General features: G+C 46.6%; 1 protein-coding gene and 1 long non-coding RNA gene across 17 annotated transcripts in view; one reads left to right on the forward strand and one right to left on the reverse strand.

Moving 5' to 3' along the window:
- MTCL1 (microtubule crosslinking factor 1) overlaps nucleotides 1-20,190 on the forward strand; it is a 128,599-nt gene that overhangs the window by 70,770 nt on the left and 37,639 nt on the right. For 6 of the 15 annotated variants that reach the window (XR_004817191.2, XR_004817192.2, XM_035718732.2 and 3 more), the window contains exons 4-8: nucleotides 5,093-5,152; nucleotides 6,353-6,430; nucleotides 9,837-11,174; nucleotides 12,287-12,418; nucleotides 19,989-20,111. Coding sequence is in view for 13 of the 15 variants with exons in the window: in XM_035718732.2 (XP_035574625.2) it covers nucleotides 5,093-5,152; nucleotides 6,353-6,430; nucleotides 9,837-11,174; nucleotides 12,287-12,418; nucleotides 19,989-20,111 (1,731 nt within the window). In the remaining 2 variants the exon portion in view is untranslated. The remainder of the gene's footprint in view (nucleotides 1-5,092; nucleotides 5,153-6,352; nucleotides 6,431-9,836; nucleotides 11,175-12,286; nucleotides 12,419-19,988; nucleotides 20,112-20,190) is intronic. The other 9 variants (XM_049112923.1, XM_049112925.1, XM_025429504.3 and 6 more) reach the window with 6 other exon arrangements.
- On the reverse strand, nucleotides 149-12,891 carry LOC112648055 (uncharacterized). 2 transcript variants are annotated; one of them, XR_004817193.2, is made up of 4 exons: nucleotides 12,711-12,891; nucleotides 5,262-5,395; nucleotides 971-1,035; nucleotides 149-409 (listed from the first exon to the last, which is right to left on the reverse strand). It is a non-coding gene; the product is annotated as an uncharacterized LOC112648055 (long non-coding RNA). The 2 variants fall into 2 exon arrangements; XR_003128704.3 differs by lacking the exon at nucleotides 971-1,035.

A 20,190-nucleotide genomic window follows, 5' to 3' on the forward strand; every position in this document is an offset into this window, starting at 1 on the left:
TAATCTAAATTTTAAGCTCAAAGCCCTATCTCTGAAATGCTTTAGCAATTGAGAGCTTGTTCCTTTTTCTGAAATTGCCTGGAAGAAACTGGCTAACTTCAAATAGGAAACATTAAGAAATGACTTGAAAGTCCAAATAATTGCCTAACTTCGTATTTTATTTAATCATTTTCAATACTCAGCAAATGCATCAGCCTTAGATGGATTCAGTTTGGAGTCAGAAACTCAATTTTCCCCCTTTTCTATAGGAACTTAGAGTTGATTTGTTGGCAGTTGGCCAGACTAAAAAGGAGCAGAATGAATCAGCAAGCAAATCCTCTGTTCTGGGTTCAGTTTATTTGATGGTCAACATTTTCTTCTTTTTCTTATTGTTTCTTGGAAGAGATTCTCCACTGGATCTCTGAGTCATCTAGGGAAATAAACTGGCCATGAATTACGTGCATATGAATCATCCTACACCCAGGGTCCCTTGGCCAGTATACCCAAAGCACTCAGCTAGCTACCTTGGATGAGACTCGTAGCAGGTGAGCCCAGAAAGACATTCTACCCCAGGCTGGGGGCCTTGTGACTACCTGGCAGTCGGCGAGAGGGAGCCAGATGCTGGGGACCTGCAGTGCAGTGCAGTACCTGGTGGATTCCCTCACTCCTCAGGGGGCTTCCTGGCCTTTTTAGCCGATATACACATAGATTATACCAGAAATGCCAGGCTAATGAAAACAACGTCAGCTTACAAAAAGAGATCCAAGAAGCTGGCAGATAATTTCTGATAAAACACCACTGTAATCCTTCATCAGAGATCAGTGATGGCCTCTTTTCTCTGACCTCTTTAATAATTCCCTGAGTTGTTTTTTTTTTTAATTGTAAAGGAAATCATATTCACTCTAGGTAATTTAGAGACTATAAAAAGCCACAAAAAAAGAAAATTAAAATCACCCACAATTCTGTCACTGTAGGATGAAATACTTGATACCTGTTTCTCCAGTCTGCATTTCCGACGTACATACATAATACGTGCATATATTTGCATTGTATCAGCTGTAAATTGAAATCACAAGATACATGCCGTTTATAACCTGCATTTTTCTTTTAATGTGTTGTATTTCTCCTGAATCTTTAAAAATTCTTCAAAAACTTAATTTTAACGCCCTCCACAGAATTCATTCACTATTATACAAGGTAGTGTGATCAACATTGTGATCCATGAATCTTCCTCCCCATCTCTGCTGTTCCCTTAGGTCCCTGAACTTATTTTATTCTTATTGTTTCCTTTCTTATTGTCTGACTCTGCATACTCTCATATAAGTTTCTAAAAACCCAAAGACTTGTTACTCTGTTGCCCAGACAAGGCAACATAGTAGATATTGGATTAATACTGGTTAAGTGAGGGCCATCTGAGTCATTTCCAGGACTTAAGTCATTTCCAGAGGTGGAATTCCTGGCACACACTGTGTGCCTTTGCCATGCTCAGTTGCCTGCCGGGAATGCCGTGGAAATCCTCACTCACTGATCTGGACGGAAGTGCCTGCCTCTGTGGACATCTGCTAACATTAGGTGTCATGAGTCTTTTGGTGTGCAGACCTCCAAGTGAAAAAATGATACTTTATTTCAATTGCAAGTAATCATGTGTTTGTCGACCATTAATTTTTTAATTACAGCAGTTTTCCTGTTGCTTGCCAAATATCACTCTTTTGTCCGCCTTACACTAGGAAAATCTTTTTTTTGTCCATTTGGTCATTTGATTTTTGCTTTTTAATAAATGATTTTTTTGATACATAAACATTTAGAGTCTTACCAATCCACATGACCAATCTTTTTGTTGGATGTGTTGGCTTTTGTTTCTCTGTAAACACAGAAAAAAAGCTATGCCCCAAGAACAAACAGAAATTCATTGCTTTCTTTCTAGTTCCTTTATGATTTCATACATCTTGGTTTTTAATTCATCTGGAATTTTTTTTTTTTTTTGATACATGGTATTGATCTTCCTTTTTTTTTTTTTTTTTTTTCTGTGCTAATTGTTCCTCCAACATCTACAAAATAGGCCATTCTTTCCCCTACTTTTAAGATGCTATTTGTATCAGTTGTTAAAAGCTCATCTACTCTCAGCCTCTGGGACTTAGTTCTGGATAGTTTCCTCTCTGGTTTATCTCTGAGCTTTGTGTTTTGTTCCATTTATCTAATTTTGTACCAGCACCAAACCATTATACTGTATTTTTATGTCTAGTAGTGCAAACCTACTGTCATTTTTCTTCCTTTTCAAAGTGTTCTTGGCTCTTGTTACCAATTTATTTTTCTAGACCAGAGGTCAGCAAGCTTTCTGAAAAGGGCCAGATAGTAAATGTTGTAGGTTCTACAGACCATATGGTGTGTCACTGCTACTCAGCTCTGCTTCTGTAGTACAAAGTAGAAGCAGACAGTAATAGACAAAACTGTGCTCCGATGCAACTCATTTATAAAACAGGCTGTGGGTTGATTTGTCCTGAAGGCCTTAGTTTGCCAACCCCTGGTCCAGATGAATTTTTGAGTCACTGTGTCAAGTCTTTCCGTACTCTTCGCTCCCCTCTCACATCTGTGCAAATAGCATGTGTGTGTATGTATGTGTGTATGTATATACACACTCGTAAATAGTTTCCATATATATATACATATGTGTGTGTGTGTATATATATATATGGAAAGAGAGGAATTTGGTTAAAATGATGTACTTACAATGATGTGGGGGAAATGTGACATCTTTATAAAATAAGGTCTTTCCCTCGGACAGCATCAAGCATTTCTTTATGTCTGTCACCAAAATTGTATGGTTTCTTTCGTAGAGGTCTTGGCCAATTTCTGGTTAACTTTAATCTTCGCGTTGTTCGTCATTTTAGTTGTCACTGTGACTGGGATCCGTGTTGGGAATCCTACGGCCCCCCACCTATTCTGTGATTCACTAGAAGGATCACAGGACTCAGAGGCAGTTGTACTCGGGGCTTAGCAAGGAGAAAGACCCATCAGGAGAGTCAGAGGAATCCGTACACAGGCTCCCCATTGGCTGCCTCCCAGCAGGAGCTCGCCTAGGCCCTTCTTCCCACACCTAAATGGCACCATCATTCTTCTGTCTCCATTTCCAGCTTTCATCTCACTTCATCTCACTTTCCTCTTGGGTGTGCAGAATGTGCTTTGCATTCATTGGGAGAACATGTTGCAGTGCAGGGTGGCTTGCAGAGGCAGGCTCACCATTCACTGCAGTCCTAGTTAAGTCCCAGAGGCTGAAGCCTCTGGAATGGTTTGTCTCCTTGCTTCTTTATTGTAACTCTTCTCTGTAGTGAACCATCGGAAGTGTTCATCTTGTTCAGCTCATTCAAATCAAAGAAGCTCCTTCATTGCAGCGCAAAGAATCTTGGAAAGCCTACGGACTATGGGCAGTAAATCTCTTCTTAAGACAGGTTTAACATAACCTGTTGGAAGAGATTCGTTATATCTTTGTGGTTTGACCCTGCTTTTACCAGAAAGACTAAAGGAAACAAAGCTGCTTCTGCAGCTAACCCTAACCCTAACCCTAACCCTAAACAGTAAGCTTCCACACACTGTGCCGTGGCTGACCTGAGAGTGCCCACACTTCATGCTGATTCTGTAATCTTCTCACTCTCTCAATTGCCTTTCTTTCCTCCAGGCCTCTGGTCCCCTAGAGGCTAAGGGACGGCTGGAATTTTTAATTGTTTCATAGCCCTGAAATTCATCCATTAAATGGCACTCCCTGGCCTTCTGTGAGTGAGGCATTTTGAATACACATAGATCTAAGTTCATTACCGTAGGTCTGACCCTGATAGAAGTGCATGAGAGCCTCCTTCCCAGTCTGTTTGGGCAGGGGCACTGCTGCAAAGGAATGAGCAGAGAGGCTCTGAGCCCTCTTCTGATGAACTCCAGGAGGGTCCAATGTTCCAGGTCCATGCCTCATGCCTTGTGTAGGGCAAGGCTGCAGAAGTGGGCAGGTAGCCATCAGGGAGACCGCCTTCCCACTCACTGGCTTGCTGGGGTCTAAAGGAGAGCCGACAAGTCTTTAACTTTCCAAACCACCTTCTCCCCACTTATCTCAGGATTTTGTTCATCTTTTCAAGGTTTCACATCTGTGTGTCTCGCCTCCTAGGATGCTTCTCGCTCTTCCAGCCAGTTCTCTTGGTCTTCATACGTTACATTAGCAGGGAGTGCCTTGGCTCCCTGCTGTTCTATTTCAGACATCTCTTGGCCCTTTTATTTTTTTTTTTTATTTTTAAAATTTTATTTATTTATTCATGAGAGACACACACAGAGAGAGGCAGAGACACAGGCAGAGGGAGAAGCAAGCTCCGCGCAGAAAACCTGATGAGGGACTCAATCCCCAACCCGGAATCACGCCCTGAGCTGAAGGCAGACGCTCAACCGCTGAGCCACCCAGGCGTCCCTACCCTTTTATTTCTATTCATGTTTGTATTTCAGACATATTTCTTGCTGATAGCAGGCAGGGGTGTGCTGCATTGTATATGAAACTAGGCAGGGACCTAGCCCAGTGAAGGACAGTCAGGGCCTCTTCACATGAATGTATTATGGACTTACAAGACCTTTAAGATGTAGGTTTAGTCATGAGTTGGAAGGGGGCTCTGCATGAAGAATGCTGCATCCTGGATTAGGTTTTTTCCATAAGCGCAGGCCACCCTTCTCTCCCTTCCTATCACTTTGTGATCTGGCCATTTATCCATAGGTACTCAGGAAACACCAACTAATTTTGATATTAGCCCCAACAAAACATAATTAAGAAAGGTAAGGTAGCTCCAGAAATACTGCCTACCTTTCTCCTATCTTCCCATTTTTATAAATTATCCAAACCAACATCCATTATCATTAAACTGAATAATTGAGGAATACTCCAAATACAATCATGATGGCTCAAAGACCTTGCTAAGCTCTCTCACCAGTTTTTAAACATTGACTCTAAGTGGTTCCTTGATTCCAGTGGGGAAAAAAAAGAACCTCAGTCCATTGCATGTGCCCCTGACTGGTGGGGACAATGTGACCCTAGCATAGCTCCTGTATGTGACCTCCTCCCATAACTGAATGTCCCTTGGATCTATTTCAGAGTTCCCTGAAAAGAAGAGGCAACCGAGAAACGTACAAAGAAAAGAAAACCTTTAACCAGGTAAGCAGAGGCATTGTTCTAATGTTACATCTCTTGAGGGGCAGTCACTTCATTTTGAATTGTCTCCAAAGTGTTAGCATTGCCTTTAAAATATTCAAAGAAACATTACCTGCCAAAAAATGTGGACTCATTCAAAATCTCCATAGGGTGAAAAGGTTCACTCTAAACCACCAGCTTCTCTGTTTTTGTTTCTCGCACTGATAAGCTGGTGACTTCTTCAAGAAAGACGAGAACAAACGGACTCTGCAAAACATAATTTGATATAATTTAGGGCTCTCTGGCAGTACTCACAAATGATAAGACATATTTTGGCCTTCAGCATCATTCACACAGTAAAATAGTATGGCCTCTGTGCTGTTGGGTCATTCATAAGCTATTGTTTTAGGTGTTGGGTTGGTTTGTGTTTTTGGGGGTTTTTTTTGTTTGTTTGTTTGTTTTTTAATGTGCAAGCTGAACAGTATCCTAAACTGTCCTAATTAAAAGTGAAATGGTCTCACTGGGAGATGGCACAAGCCTCACCCTTTCTGTGTACACAACTTGTGTTCTGCAGAACTTCCTGAGCTCTTTTGAACACTTGCTTTACTGGATTCCTTTCTTCTTCTTCTTCTTTTTTGAAAAAAAAAAAAAGGATCTTGCTAGCATTAGGTATTGGAGAGAACAAAGGCCTGAGTGGGGTATCAGCAACCCAAGCTCTCAGAGCAAGGAGTAATTTGATAGGCGCAAGAAGTCCCAGTAACTTGGAGTTCCACTGGCCTGCCCCGTGAACTCCACCCTCAATTGGCTTTGGTTGTGCCATTATCCAAACTCACTGATGCCCAGCATAGCCTTCAAGGAGGGCTGGGCCATGTGAAGAAGGAAGAATGTCAAAGATTAACCTTTCCCTTTGGGCTTCTCTACTCCTAATCTCACTTTGACATCTACTGATAACAGGGAAACTAAAATCTGCAGGCTCTGTGCTGGGGTCTTGGACCCTCATGGGCTTCGAGTACATTTCAGCTTCCTGGCTCTTGAGCAGGGAGGATCTCCCTTAAAAGGGTAACCTCTTCCCCATTCTGGAATGACCAGCATGGCACTGCAGTCCCCTGTGGGTGACTCAGGCTGAGCAACACTCAGGAGTGTTTGCGAAATACTCCGGGCACCGGGAATGTGTTCCGCTCCCCCTCTGCCTGTACTATCATTGAGAAAGGAGTTTCTGTCCAGCAGAGTGGTGGAACCGAGCGCCTTGGAAACTGCAGGTCTACAACCAAAACTCAAAGGAAACTGGCACCCCGGCGCAAGGTAGGAATGTGCGTAGTCAGCGCTTGGGGTGCTGGCTGGACATCAGACTTGCAAGCCAAAGAATATATACCCAGAGCGATATATTTTTGTTGCTTGACAAGGCCTTTTCCGGCTGGTGGTGGTGGTGGTGGTGGTGGTGGTGGTGGTGATGGCGATGGTCCCATGTGTGTCCTCCCTTCTGTACCATGCTTGCCTTCTCTGCCTGCAACAGGACCTGTGTTGTGTGGAAAGTCTGACTGGACCTTCTGCATTGATTCTGCATTCCTGGAGCTATCTCATGATCTTTTGAAACCAGAGCTTGGTATCCTTCAGCTCAGGATTCAGCCTAGACCCTCCCCTGGAATTTGGCAGAGTGTTAGAAAGTGTGTAGTTACAAGATGGGAATCCAGTCTCCTGCTGCTCCCACTGAGGTTGTGATTCCCCATCTTCTGAGAAGGAGTAGCTCCCTGCCCCTAGAACAGGCTGAGCCTGGCTCCCCAGGCCTCCCCCTACCACACCTGGGCAGCGCCCAGCTCCAGCCACCCAGACCAGAGTGGGCAAGTCTGACCCTTCTGCCAAATGCATACATTCCCTTGGCTTCAGAGATTGTCTTTCTTTGGAAAACTGCTTTAGCACTGGTGGCAGATCTAAGTGTCGTGCATGGGTATTGAGTAGAAATGACAACACGCTTTAATCATGTTAGAATTCCTGGTATGTGTTGTAGTTTCTGCTTTTAAGGAACAAGAAGACTTTCGGGATACTTTATCAGTCTTCAGGTAACCTATGCATTGGACCCTCCTTGAAGTGTGTCCTAGAATCTTGCTTCTCGAATGGACAGGGGTCTCAGTTCAAGGAGGAGGAGAACAATTCTGGTTGTAGTCAGACTTATGGGGAGTGGTGGACGGGGGAGAGGAGATGTGAGGTTTAAGGTTTCCGGAAATGACAGTGATGTGAGAGCTCTGTGAGATTGTCTACCCTGAGCACTTGGAGCTGAGTGTTTCAGAACCGTTGGGGAAGGCCTGGGTTCCCCAGACCTCTCAGAGATCCCACCCCTTTACTCGGTTTCTGAGTTCAACTTTTAGGGGAAGACCCTCAGGAAAGATCCCCCAGGACTCCCAGATCTTGGTCTGAGACCAAAACTGCCTGATCTATGCAGGTAACGCTGCCCCTTGTCTGCCCATTTCCAACCTTCCTCCACCATACTAGGGCCTCAAGAGCTGCAGATGTCCATGGAAGTGGGGGCCGGACATTGGTCACAGTAGGTGGTCATGCCCATTCCTGGGTCTGCCCAGGCTCCAAGTGGGCAGGTGGTGGCGTCCCCTTGGGTCTGGTGATCTCTTCCATGATACTAGCTGCTGTCCACAGGCACCAAGATGAATTTCTCTGCACTTCAGGGTAGAGACAGGACCATTTAGGTGATTTGGGACAAAGAACATATGCTGGCTATCAAGTGAATTTTGGGGCCAGGAGCACCTCACTGTCTTCCCATCCTAGGCTTTTCACTCCCAAACTAATCCTTTTACATAGTGTTCACAGTCTGTCTCCACTGGGATGTATGTTTGCTCATTTAAACTCTGTTTCTTCCTGTGAACAGCAGAGACCTCTTTCTGTGTATTTGGATGCACAGATTCTTGTAAATCTATGTTTATCAAATAAATAAAAGGCTGCTTTTGATCTGTTTTCGACAGTTTTAAGAAGCTGGGGTCAATTAAAAGTAATGTACCAGTTTCTGATACATAATGATTCCCGACATTCACTGAAAGAATGAATGAATGAACAAACAAACATGCAAAAAATCATGCTTTTTTCCCTTAGTATTAGGATTATATACAATGTGTCTTTACAGCCACATGGCCTTTGGCTCACAGTTGGCCTTAGATTTTTCTTCCCTGTCACGTCATTTTTGTTTCCTTCCATGGGTTTGGGCTGTAGGAGGCAGGATCTAGACAGGATAGAAGGAGGACAGTTGGGAGACACCAAGGTGGGTATTTGTATATCTTGCTACCCAATGGGGAGCATGCAGGAAGAACATGGCAAAGAATAGCCCTATTCCCTGAGTGTGAAAGCTGCCTAACCATTTGAGCACAATGATCTGAAAGTTCATTCTTCCCCAGAGTTGACTTGTTCAGGAGTTTGGTTTGATGACTCTCCCTCCCCTGGGGCTGCTGGGGAATGGCTACCATGGACCTCATTGTTGAGTCTCTCTGGGTGATGGGGAAGCCTTTGCCAAGGACTTTGTCCTTCTGAAGCTTCTGATAGCCAATCAAAGAGGAATGATTCATGCAATCGCTCATTTTTCCCATTCACTGAATTCACTGAAATACTTGTGTAAGCCCACATCAGAGTCCATACGATTCTCAGGCATTGGGATCTGCCCTGGAAAGGCAGAATCAACTTCCCAAATGGTCCTAAATATGCCTTCAGGACCTCAGCCACATCATATGGGCTTTTAGTAGCAGAGAGTGCTTTGGTGACCCTCCAGAACCCTCTAGCGATTTCAGTGAGAACCACTTCCCTGATTTTGAAACACTTAACTCTGGCCTTGAGTTTCTGAGTTTCATCTCCCGCTGTGTTGCAGCAAGTAAAGGGAATGAGACAGAAGCAAAGGCTCTGACGTGGCCCTTGCCTGGTGAAACGTTGTCAGTAACTCAGGGGTTAGGTCTACGGTCACAGTTCATCCTAACTGAAAGAGCATGATACTTACTCCACAGAGCAGGTTCCAAAGCCCCCTCCTGCCTTTCATCCCATGTCTGTCCTCATATCGTCCTTGTGTTACGCTGGAGCAGGGGAGGCCAGGGGAGAAATAGAGGTGAATTGCCATGTCTCAGGGTCTCAGAACATCTGGGCAGTGCCAGGCTCTGATCGGGGCTTCCCCGTGCTGGTAATACCAGTGGGTGGCTGGCCACTCTACATGAGGGAGGTCCACACTGTGGAGGGAGGGAGTGACAACAGGTAGAAGCAGCTACTGAAGCCTGTCTGCTATACCAGGCTTAGTGAGGGACTCTGGTACCTCTCAGGGGTTCTGGTACCTAGTACTGGTGATTAGTCAGATTGGACCCACAAAGTGAAATGAAGGACCACTGTGTTGCCCACAGACACTGGGCTGCATTTCATTTTCCATCCCCTTCACCCATCACCTGTATGATGGACTCCATGTACCTGTTTTTTCCAAATGCACTGTTTGGTTTCTTTGGTTTCTGTGACAAAGCAACAGATAGGCCTTTGCAGTGTTCCTTCTGTGAAGGCCTGGGCTCACCTTGGCTCTGCCTTGGCTCCTTCTACCTGTAACTCGACGCACTGATAGAAATATCATTGTTTTGTGTTTGTGTGTCTGTGTGTTGGGGGCGAGGTGCGAGGGAAATCATCCAAAACACGAACATTTGGTATTTTCAAATAACCCTTCTCTCGGGCTGTTCTCTCCTGGCAGGATGACAGTGCCGATTTGAAGTGCCAGCTTCAGTTTGCCAAAGAGGAAGGCTCCCTGATGCGTAAAAAGATGGCCAAGCTGGGGAAGGAGAAGGACGAGCTGGAACAGGAGCTCCAGAAGTACAAGACCCTCTATGGAGACGTGGACAGCCCCCTCCCCACGGGGGAAGCCGGGGGGCCGCCCAGCACCAGGGAGGCTGAGCTGAAGCTGCGCTTGAAGTTGGTGGAGGAAGAGGCCAACATCTTGGGCCGGAAGATTGTGGAACTGGAGGTGGAGAACCGAGGCCTCAAAGCAGAAATGGAGGACATGAGGCTCCAGTACGAGCGAGAGGGTACAGGCCGGGACCACATCACAGGCATTCCTACCTCACCCTTCGGTGACTCCCTGGAGTCCTCGACGGAGCTCCGCCGGCACCTGCAGTTCGTGGAGGAGGAAGCGGAGCTGCTCCGGAGGTCCATATCTGAGATCGAAGACCACAACCGGCAGCTGACCCATGAGCTGAACAAGTTCAAGTTTGAGCCTCGGCCGGAGCCAGGGTGGCTGGCGGATGGCGCGGGCAAGGGCGTGGGCAGCGGGGCCCCTCTGCAGGAGGAGCTCAAGTCGGCGCGCCTACAGATCAATGAGCTCAGTGGGAAGGTGCTGAAGCTGCAGTATGAGAACCGGGTGCTACTGTCCAATGTGCAGCGCTATGACCTGGCTGCCCACCTAGGCCTGCGTGCCCCCAGCCCCCGGGACAGCGACGCAGACAGCGACCAGGGCAAGAAGGAGAGCGATGGGGAGGAAGGCCGCCAGCCCCAGCCCAAGCGGGAGGGCCCTATTGGCGGGGAGAGCGACTCAGAGGAGATGTGCGAGAAGACGTCGGGCTTCGGCAGCGGAAAGCCATCGGAGGCGAGCGAGCCATGTCCCGCCGAGCTCCTGCGGGCCAGGGAGGACACCGAGTGCCTGGCGAGCATAAAGCACGAGGCTGAGCGCCTGGAGCGAACAGTGGAGCGCCTCATCACGGACACCGCGGGCTTCGGGGACGATGTGGGGCTGCTGGGCAGTGGCGAGGCCTTGCCAGGGCCCGACATCCAGGGGGCGGGGGGGACGGGCGAGGGGGGCAAGAAGGAGCCCCCACTGCTGGGGACCATCAACTCGAGGATGAAGGCTTTCAGGAAGGAGCTGCAGGCCTTCCTGGAGCAGGTGAACCGAATCGGGGATGGCCTGCGGGAGCGCCTGGAAGGCCTGTCCCCCCTGCCTCACCTCACAGAGTCTTCCAGCTTTCTCTCCACCGTCACTTCCGTGTCCCGGGACTCCCCCGTCGGGAACCTGGGGAAGGAGCTGGTCCCGGACCTGCAGGTAAGGGGGCTCCTGGCTCTGCCTCCCTGCTCCGTTTTGCTCTTCCTCCTTCTTGCTGGCATTGCTGCACTTGAACTCATTCTGCTCACGGCTGCTTGGTTATGATTTCAAACCTGCATTGTACTAAAGCCTCAAGTGTCAACCAAATCCTTTCTATTGGTTGGGTTTTTTTTTTTTTTTTTTTTTTTTTAGTTTTATTTTATTTTCCTCCCCTTCTTCTTCTTCTTCTTTTTTTTTTTTTTTTTTTTTTTTAACTGCGCCGGTGCTCTTGGCTTAGAGGCCCTCCCTCATGACACAAGGCTCACCCCAATGGAAGCGATAGGGGTCGACGCAGTCTGTCCTTTCTCCTTTTTTTTTTTTTTTTTTTTTGATGTCTCAAATGACCAGCTGTCTTGATGAAGAAGCCAGAGGAGTTTAAACAAAGTACAAACTCATTTCACAGTCAGGATACTTAGCAGACTTGCCCAGGAGCGTTTGCATCCCTACTTGGGTTGATGGCCAAAGGGACGCAGTACAGGTCCGAAAGGCCCTAGGCAGCCACTCCCACTGGAAGATGAGCCAGAGTGGGGAGCTGGCCCCAGGAGAAAGATGGTTCTGATGGAGAAAGTCGCTGCCCTCCCCGAGCCGAGGGTGAGGGCGGAGTGGAGTGGCCTTCCAAGGACTGCTTTCCTATGCATCGCCCTTGGGTGCATGACCCAGCTGCCGCCTGGATTATGGCTTTTGCTGCTCGACCACAAGCGAGGAAGGAGGAGCCTTGTTTCCGTATCCTTCATGGGTAGTGTGCTTGCGGTGGAGTCTCCGATTCACGCATCCCCATTGCATGCGCCTCATAACCGGTGTTCCGCCTTCCTCCCCATTCTGTTTCCCTTTTTGCTTTTCAGACCTTTCAGCTACCATTTTGCTCATCCCCATCTGGGTTCTGTTCTTGTGGCTCTCTTTCCCGGCACTGCGTCTGTTCATGCTCTTCCCCATCCGGTGGTGGTGTCTGTGGTCTCTGTTACCCATCTTTGTTTTCTTTAGCCTCCCCTCCCTACCCCTACCCCCTTATCCTTCATTGTTTATTTAAAATTCAGAACCAAACCCAACCCAATCCCTCCCATGCACCTAAACAGTCCAAACTGAGAGGTCAGCTGGAGTGGCAGCCGGGGCAGGAGTGCGGGGACGAGCCAGAGCAGCTGCACCGCCGCGCTGATGGGGACGTCGGGAGCTGCCGGCAGGGAGGCCAGAGCTGCTTCAGTCTAGAGGTCAGCGCCTGGCTGGTCCCAGCGGCCGGCAACCCCTGCCCTGCCCTCCCATCCCTCCTTGGGCTGTGTGGCTGGCTGTGTGATGTTTCCTACCGGGGTCTGGGGCCCTCGAGGGACATGGTGGGCAGATACGCAACCAGGCGGGGCTTCACTGAAATCCAAGTCCATTGCATGCAACTGGAATGGGAGGGTCTGCTCAGGGTGAATGCGGGCGAACTGCCACACCTTGGGTCAGACGACCATCGTCCTGCCTGTGGACACCTGGACATGTAGCAAGACATAGGGGACTAACCTGTGAGTGTCCTGTAGCTTTGTGTCCAACAGTCAAGAAAACAGGTATGAAAACCAAGCACTGTCTTTGCTGGTCTGGAGGAAACTGTCCTTCCCTGTGTCTCATGTGGCCTGTCCTGTAGTTGCCAGTGACAGTGCTCCAGCCAGGGGCCAGAATCAGGGAGTGTACTCCCAGCACTGGGGGATCTTCAGCATTCTCTGTCACCATAGCCACCTCTTGTCAACAAAGCTCCCAGCCACCATAGAGGCCACCATAGATACTCCATCACATGAAACAGTTGTCAGCAGTCCTGGCAGTGACAAGCTCTTCCTGGCAAGTAATTCTACCCACCACAGAGAGACAGGTGTCCCCGAGGAATGAATCCCTGGCTCTGATACCGCTGGTCATGGCAGGTTATTGCAAGGATAGAGCACCATGTGCCACATTCAAAAAGGTCTAGCTGAAAATTCTTAATTCATCAGTCCCCGAGGGATGTTACTGCTCAGCTCTAAGGGACCTGGTGGCTTCCAGACAGCAGGGGTGACAAAGACACCGAAGCTCACACAGCAAAAAAAAGTTAGGCATTTGACTAGGGATTGATGCTCAGGGAGGCACTTGGGGCAGAGTAGCACCTGCACCTTTCAGCTCACCTTGTGGACAGTGCCTTGTTTTGCTGTGGGTCCTGCCGTCACAGGTGCACACGGAACTGCTGGCTTAACCCAGGCCTGAATTCACAGATCTCCCATCTGGGCTTTTCCCTTGTCCTATAGGAGAGAGTAGGTCACATCTCTACCCTCATTGATTTGGGCACACGGTAACATGAAAACTACCCTCGAAAAGCTTACATAAAAACAAATGTGGGTTTGGTGACTCCTGTGTCTTACAACTCTCTGAAACTTCCACAATAAGCTCCTTCCATCAGCCTGTGCCCCACAAAGGGTCTTCATCTGAGAATGCTGGTTGCCTGAGCAGTAGCACACTCACAATTATGTACATTTCAGAAGAATTGAATTATTCATCTCCAGGATGACAGCCTCAGGAAAGCACACTTCCTAGTCTTCCATGAACACTACACTAGCTCTTTCTAGCAGGGATGCCACTCTGCTAGAATCAACTCTGGCATGGGCATCAGGGGCCCTGGGCTCTAGCCTAGCTCTGTCCATTACCAGCTTTGTTTCTCAAGCAAATCTCAGCCCGTTTTCTCATCTGTGAAATGGGAAGAAAAATACTGTCCTATCTGCTTTATGTGATTATATGTGGATGATTCCCAGAGCCGAGGAGCCGTTGGCTGAGAAAGTAACCATGAACGATGCTAAATATTGTGTGAATTAAAGTCTGACTAATAATAAAGAGCCAACTGTGTCCTGCCACCAAAGACCGCTAGGTGGGAAGGGGTGTCCTAGCTCTGCTCGTTGTGGGTCCAATCTCCTCTGCCCACTGTAGCCCTTTCTCATTTTTCCCTGGCAGTTTCCTGATCCTATCTAAGCATGGCTCTGGCTTAACACGGCAGCCCTGTTCTCTGGGATAGCTGCTTGAGGATAGCTGCTGCTTCCTTCCCATATGGTCATCACACAAGGCATGTCACATGTCGCCTTGTTTAGCTAAACTCTGATAAAATGTTGCTTAACACTGGGGCATTGATAATTTTCCCCGTTGCCTGCTGTCTACACGCATGGCATCACGTGGCTTTGGAAACCAGCAGCTTTGGAGAGAGAAACCTAGTTGGTTGAATCAAACTGAGTGTTGTGGGAAGATACACCTCCAGAAGAGGTAGATTAGCAGAGCTAGCTGGTGCCATGTGACGACTTGGGGTCACTGCACAATGTAGCTCAGAAGGGAATGTCAGATCTTCAGGCTAATTTCCCCCATTCTGTGAACAAGAAAATGGAGGTCTGAGAGTGAGGTGGCTCTCCAGGAAACCCCTCGGGAGGTTTGGTGGATGAGTGGTCTAGAACAGTCTTCTTGCGCCTGCTTCAGCCCTCTCCCCACCTTGCCATGAGGAGCGCTGCTCAGAAGAGCTCCGTCTCCTTGAGGTCACTCAGGTCACTGACTACACATCTGGCTCTCTTGCCATGGTATGTTGCTTCCTTTGAACATCTGTTCGATTTCCTTTAATCTTACAGAGCTTGATGAGAAAATTTTAAAACTCATGGTGAAAGGCAAGCATAATTTCCTAAAAGGAATAGTATTAATCAAGACTTAGACATCTTGTGTTCTGACTTCTTTATCCTCTAAGGCATTTCACACGGAAGACTCTCAATTACGTATGCAAACACATTATATTTTAAAATATTTTTTAAAAGATAAAACATATCCTAGGACCACTTTGATAGCTCTGTAGTTCTTCCTTTCATGAGAGGAGACCAACATAGATCCCTCATAGAGTCACAGTCTTAGAGGACCTGCTCTGTCCCTGTGGAGCATGTCCCCTGCTTAGTTTGATCTTTCAGTACTACGGTGAGTTAAAGAACTGTACAATGGACAATGCTAGAGGCAGAACTCTTAGAAGTCTTAATGAAAACATCCATGGATCCATTGGCCACAACTTCCCTGTGAGGCTATCATGGAAAACTATGCACAGAGCTCCGGTCAGTGAGCAGAGCAGCCTGACCCAGACGCTGCTCCTGGTGAAGATTCCCACATGGGCCCGACACCACAGAGCACCACCATAACTGCAGGAAAGGTACACTTGGTCACTTGGATCTAGAATGAGGCCAAGACTGAAGCCAACATGCCTCAAGCAGTGCTCTTCCTTCCTCTAACATTGTCCTTGAAATTAACTAATTGTTGGTGCAAGCCAATTACTACTACACATGTGTGAATTTCCCTTAGCTCTGTCCTTAGTTTCTTGGGGTCGGGAGCTGATAGGACACCTAGTATCAATAGCTTAAAAGAGGAAAAAAAAACTTGCTGTGTTTAAGCTGGAGTTTTTAAAAAGCATCAATTTCTCAAGTTCCATGTGTGAGATGCCTTCTATGCTTTTTTACCTTATAGATTTTCATATTTGGAGTAAGAGGAGAGACGATGTCTTGTTATTTTGGGATATATGGACATTTGGGCTGGATTAAACCACTACTTCCAGTACTAGTACCACTAGCAGCGATAGCACCAAGAAGGAGAGAAGGAAAAGCCACATTGTAACACTCCAGAATTTCAGGAGATGACAAATCTGTGCAACAGAAGGCCTACTGCTCAGATAGTGTATATGCTAATCTTAGGAAGAGAGAGGATGATCCACACCCAGCACTCTTGAAACAGTTATAGGCAGAAAAAGCTGACGTCAGAATGCACTAATACCCACTAACCCATTAAATGCAAGTGTACCAAAATTAGCAGCTCGGGGAAGGGGGGGGAACAAAACAGACTTCAGAAGGACAGATATTTCTGGTGCCTATTCATCTCAGTAGATGTTAACTAGATTCTCCTACCATGCACCAGATTTCTTCCCTGACTTTGCTCCCTATGGCTTTTGACAGATCTGCTAAGAGATTCTAACTTGTTAAAAGAGAGCAGTGCATAGAATGTGCAGCTTGGAATGTGCAGGGCACCTTAAAAATAGTCCTGAATGAGAAGTGGCCAAGCATGGGCACTGGTCACATTTCAGACTAAATGAAACCAAACCTGTGCCCAGAGGATTGAGTTTCTAGATCAGAAATCTCAAAGAGCTCTCTTCCCTAGCTTCTCCTTTGATCCCTTAATCAACAATGCACATGAAGCATTTGTGACTCCTCATGCCCCAGCTGTGAATATAGCAGCCACGATAAAATGACGTGGGGTTTTATGCCAAGTATGTGGACAACATGTGTTGATCTCATATATGGCTTTTGGAAGAAGCAGTAACAAAACTGGCCAGAACAAAATGGAACTCACCAGAAAATGAAGTCCTGGAGATAGAAGTAGAATAGAATCCTACTATTTAAGTAGCATTGTTTATAGGGACTATAATGAAAAACATCCCTGTTTTTGCTTGGAGATAATGCAGGTATCTTCTTAAGTGTGGAAAGTGATCTATAAGCCACTCTCTCTGAAGATGTCCAGGAAATTAGCATTGTCAGTTGGTGTAGGACCCAACTGCGGGGAAAGCATGGGCAGTGGCTTTCAGAACACTGCCAGGGAAGGTGGTTGTGACGTCAAGGTTGATACATCTCCATAGCCTTGGGATCAAGTTAAGGATGGTATTTGTTTCAATAGACTGACTTCGAAGAGAGGTCAATTTGTTTGATGTATAACCAGAATCTTAGGTAAGTGGGCAAGGGATGGTTTTTAGAAGCAACACTTTGGGAACTTGGTGATGAAGGGAAGACTTTATTTTCTAGAGGAGATCGATGTGTCATGGGAACACTTTCTCCCCATGGATGTGGTTGGATGCAGTTATATGACAGTAGAATAATTCTGAACTGAAACTTTGACCATAGCCTGTTTGTATTTTGTTTTTTGTAACATTGGAGTGACGGCATCCCAGCTAGGAACAGTTACTTGTCTGCAGGAGTTTTAAAATTCCATTAGCAAAAATGGGCAATAAAGGAAAGTAAAGCTTCTAGTAGATGAGGAGGCTCTAACAGTTCTTGTTGTTAACCAGTCTCCACAGATGATGCGGAGCCACTGTAGGTAAATTTGATGCTTCAGGTGAACAACTTCACAGGACTTAAGTGGTCCTTTTCTGTGACCCTTCAGATGTGGTTCTAACAGAGGGACACATTTTTAAATCAAACAATGCTGAAGTATGAGACTCATTTATTTGTTTAAAATAAAAACAGTTTATGCACATTATTTATTAAAACCAAACTACCTCATTTGGTTTAATATATAGAAACTAAATTAACAGATCTTTGGTTTTCATGTAAGAAAGTCTTCCTGAGGATACTTTTTTCAGTGTCTATTCATATGGAGCCTTGGGTTAGTATCAGATGCATCAAAATATGGAAGATTTTTATATCTTAAATGTACAGACTAATGAATACCTAAAAAGTAAAGCTGGGAAGAGAGTAGCCTAGGTCACCTGAAGACACTCCTGTGCAAAATACCTAAACCTCCAGAAAGGACACCCCAGGAGGGCGAGGATTTGGGGGCAGTTCTACATCCTCCTAAATCCCCAGTACAGTGATGAGTACTATAGGTGCTCAATAAATACTTGTTGAATCAAGTGCTGCATAAAATATAAAATGTCCTTTTAAATATGTAGCTGGATTCCCCCAAAATTTAGGAAAATCTTCAGGAGTTGGAATTAATTTCAGAAGTGAACATCAGAGCAGCAGAATCTGTGCTTTAGGTAAGCAGGTTAGGGGGATGGTTGCCAGAATTGATAGCCCAGAGCCTTGTTATTAATAGCTGCACAGGGACAGAGCCTTGGGCCCAACACAGAGAGAACAATGATCCAGAGCCCCCAAGGGCTGCACACTGTGTAGGTCTCACCCGGAGAGACATCTGCCTGCTGGTAGAGGGAAGCTTGTCTACCAACATGAAGTCTCCCCCGCATAATCATACTGACAGCTTCACCAGCATCAGCTTTGAACTGATGTCACCTGGTGGTCCTAGGAGTCCCCAAGTCCTAGGAGTCCCCAACTGATGTCACCTAGGAGTCCCCAAGAAAGGAAAGTTCATGTTCTGTCACTGGCTGCTGCAATCGCAAACCCCATCTGGAGGTACATTCTCAATCCACATTACATACAAGATCACACCTAACTCCCCACTGAAGATGAACTCACGATCCAAAACTGCAAACACGCAAGCCAAAAATAAGCACCTGGAGTGACAGGTGATGGCCAACAGCAGGATGCAACTCCAAGACAGACCTTCAGATTCTAGAGTATCAGATAGAGACTACAAAGTAAATGTGTTCACAAGTACGGAAGGCAAGCCAACAAGAGAAAAGATTAAGTCATTGCTGTAAAGGACCATACATGTTAAAAAAACAGTAAAATAGTTCTCTTAAAAATAAGAAATTAGTCACTGGAGTAAAGAAATGCTTCTTTTCAGAGAGAACTGGAAGCCTGGCTCAGTAGATAAAAGTCTATAGTAATTTTCCCTAATAATGAGCAACTCAAAGAGGCAAGAACGTCCTCAGTAGTTCTTGATTTCTTGAAAGTAGGATGAGCTTAAATTTCTAGCTTTCAAAAATTTTATCAGAAGTTGGTGAATCCCAGTGTCTCCGATTTTCTGTCTCCATCCTTCCTGTGACCTCCTGGTCATCCCTTGGGCTAAAGGAAGAGATCTGCTCTTTCCTCCCCCACCAACATTTCCTGTTCTTGGGGCATGATTTTCAGTCATGACAACCTAAGTCACATCCGATTAGGATGGGTGAACCGTATCCTCCGTGAGAAAGAACAGATGAGCTCATCAGAATGAACCGATAGGATGACATCTATTTTTATTGTGACAATCACTCTGGTCCCTGGGTTTATGAACCCCTATCCTCAAGTAGCATAAACAAGTGGGTGAAACATCATGCTTTGATTTTAACAATGCCCGAGATTTTTAATATAACTGTTTCCATTTCTTAGAAAATACACTTTATTAAAAAAATAGTAGCTCTGACTTCTCTATCATTACCATTTGGACATCAAAGGCACAAAAGACAGGCTTTTACTAATAGGTAGACTTTATCAATAAAGGGCATTAAAAAAAGATTTCTTTATTTTTGAGCTAACATGTAATAAGCAGATCTTTGTGCAGTTCCTCTTAAGCTGTGCATGCAACTGAAAGGATGTTTCTAGTCCCTGAAGGCACCCCACCCCTACTTATCCTGAGTGCCCAGGGCAGGACTGCCCAGAGGAAACAAATACACTCTCTCTGGGGCAGGAAAATCTCTACTAAGAAAGCCTATGAGCAAATTAATGCCTCAACCTGGAATGAATTGAATGGGCAATGAATCTCAGAGATGACTGGTGTGAGCTGGCCATTCTCAACTTGATCATAATCACCAGCTCTGACCACCCCAGCATTTGAAAAAGCTGTCCAGCAGCTGCTGTGGTAGCAGGGCCACCTCTGGTGCACCCTGGTTCCCTTCTCTCAGCCTGGGTGGTGGGGACTGTGGTAGTCCACATTCGGGTGACAGGCAACCACTACGCACCTGTCTCCCAGGTGAGAGACGAGGGCGGCCGGGGTTGCCCATCACAGATGACCCCAGAGCCCAGGGCAGGACCTCAGGGGAGCTGCCGCAGACTCACTCCACTGCTGCGGTGCCCGCACGTACTGTGTCGTCCGTGTGTGTTCCTGGCTTGTCCAGATGTCTGTCCTGCGTCTTCACGTCAGGCAGAGTTCTCGCCTCCACTAAACCCCTTCCTTTATCCCACCGATCAGCTCAGGGGCCCCCCTGTTTTACCTGAACAGAGTGTATCGCTAGAGGAGCTGCAGGGTCAGCTTGCGCAGGCGACCAGACTGCATCAAGAGGAGACAGAGAAATTTACAAACAAGATTCGGAAGGTAAATATGTAACACGATTTCAGCACGGCCAGGGCAGGGCTCTGACCGTGGAGCCCCTTGGAGGCACATGACAAGATGT

Source organism: Canis lupus, chromosome 7 (assembly GCF_003254725.2).
Source record: "Canis lupus dingo isolate Sandy chromosome 7, ASM325472v2, whole genome shotgun sequence".
Classification (NCBI taxonomy): Eukaryota; Metazoa; Chordata; class Mammalia; order Carnivora; family Canidae; genus Canis; species Canis lupus.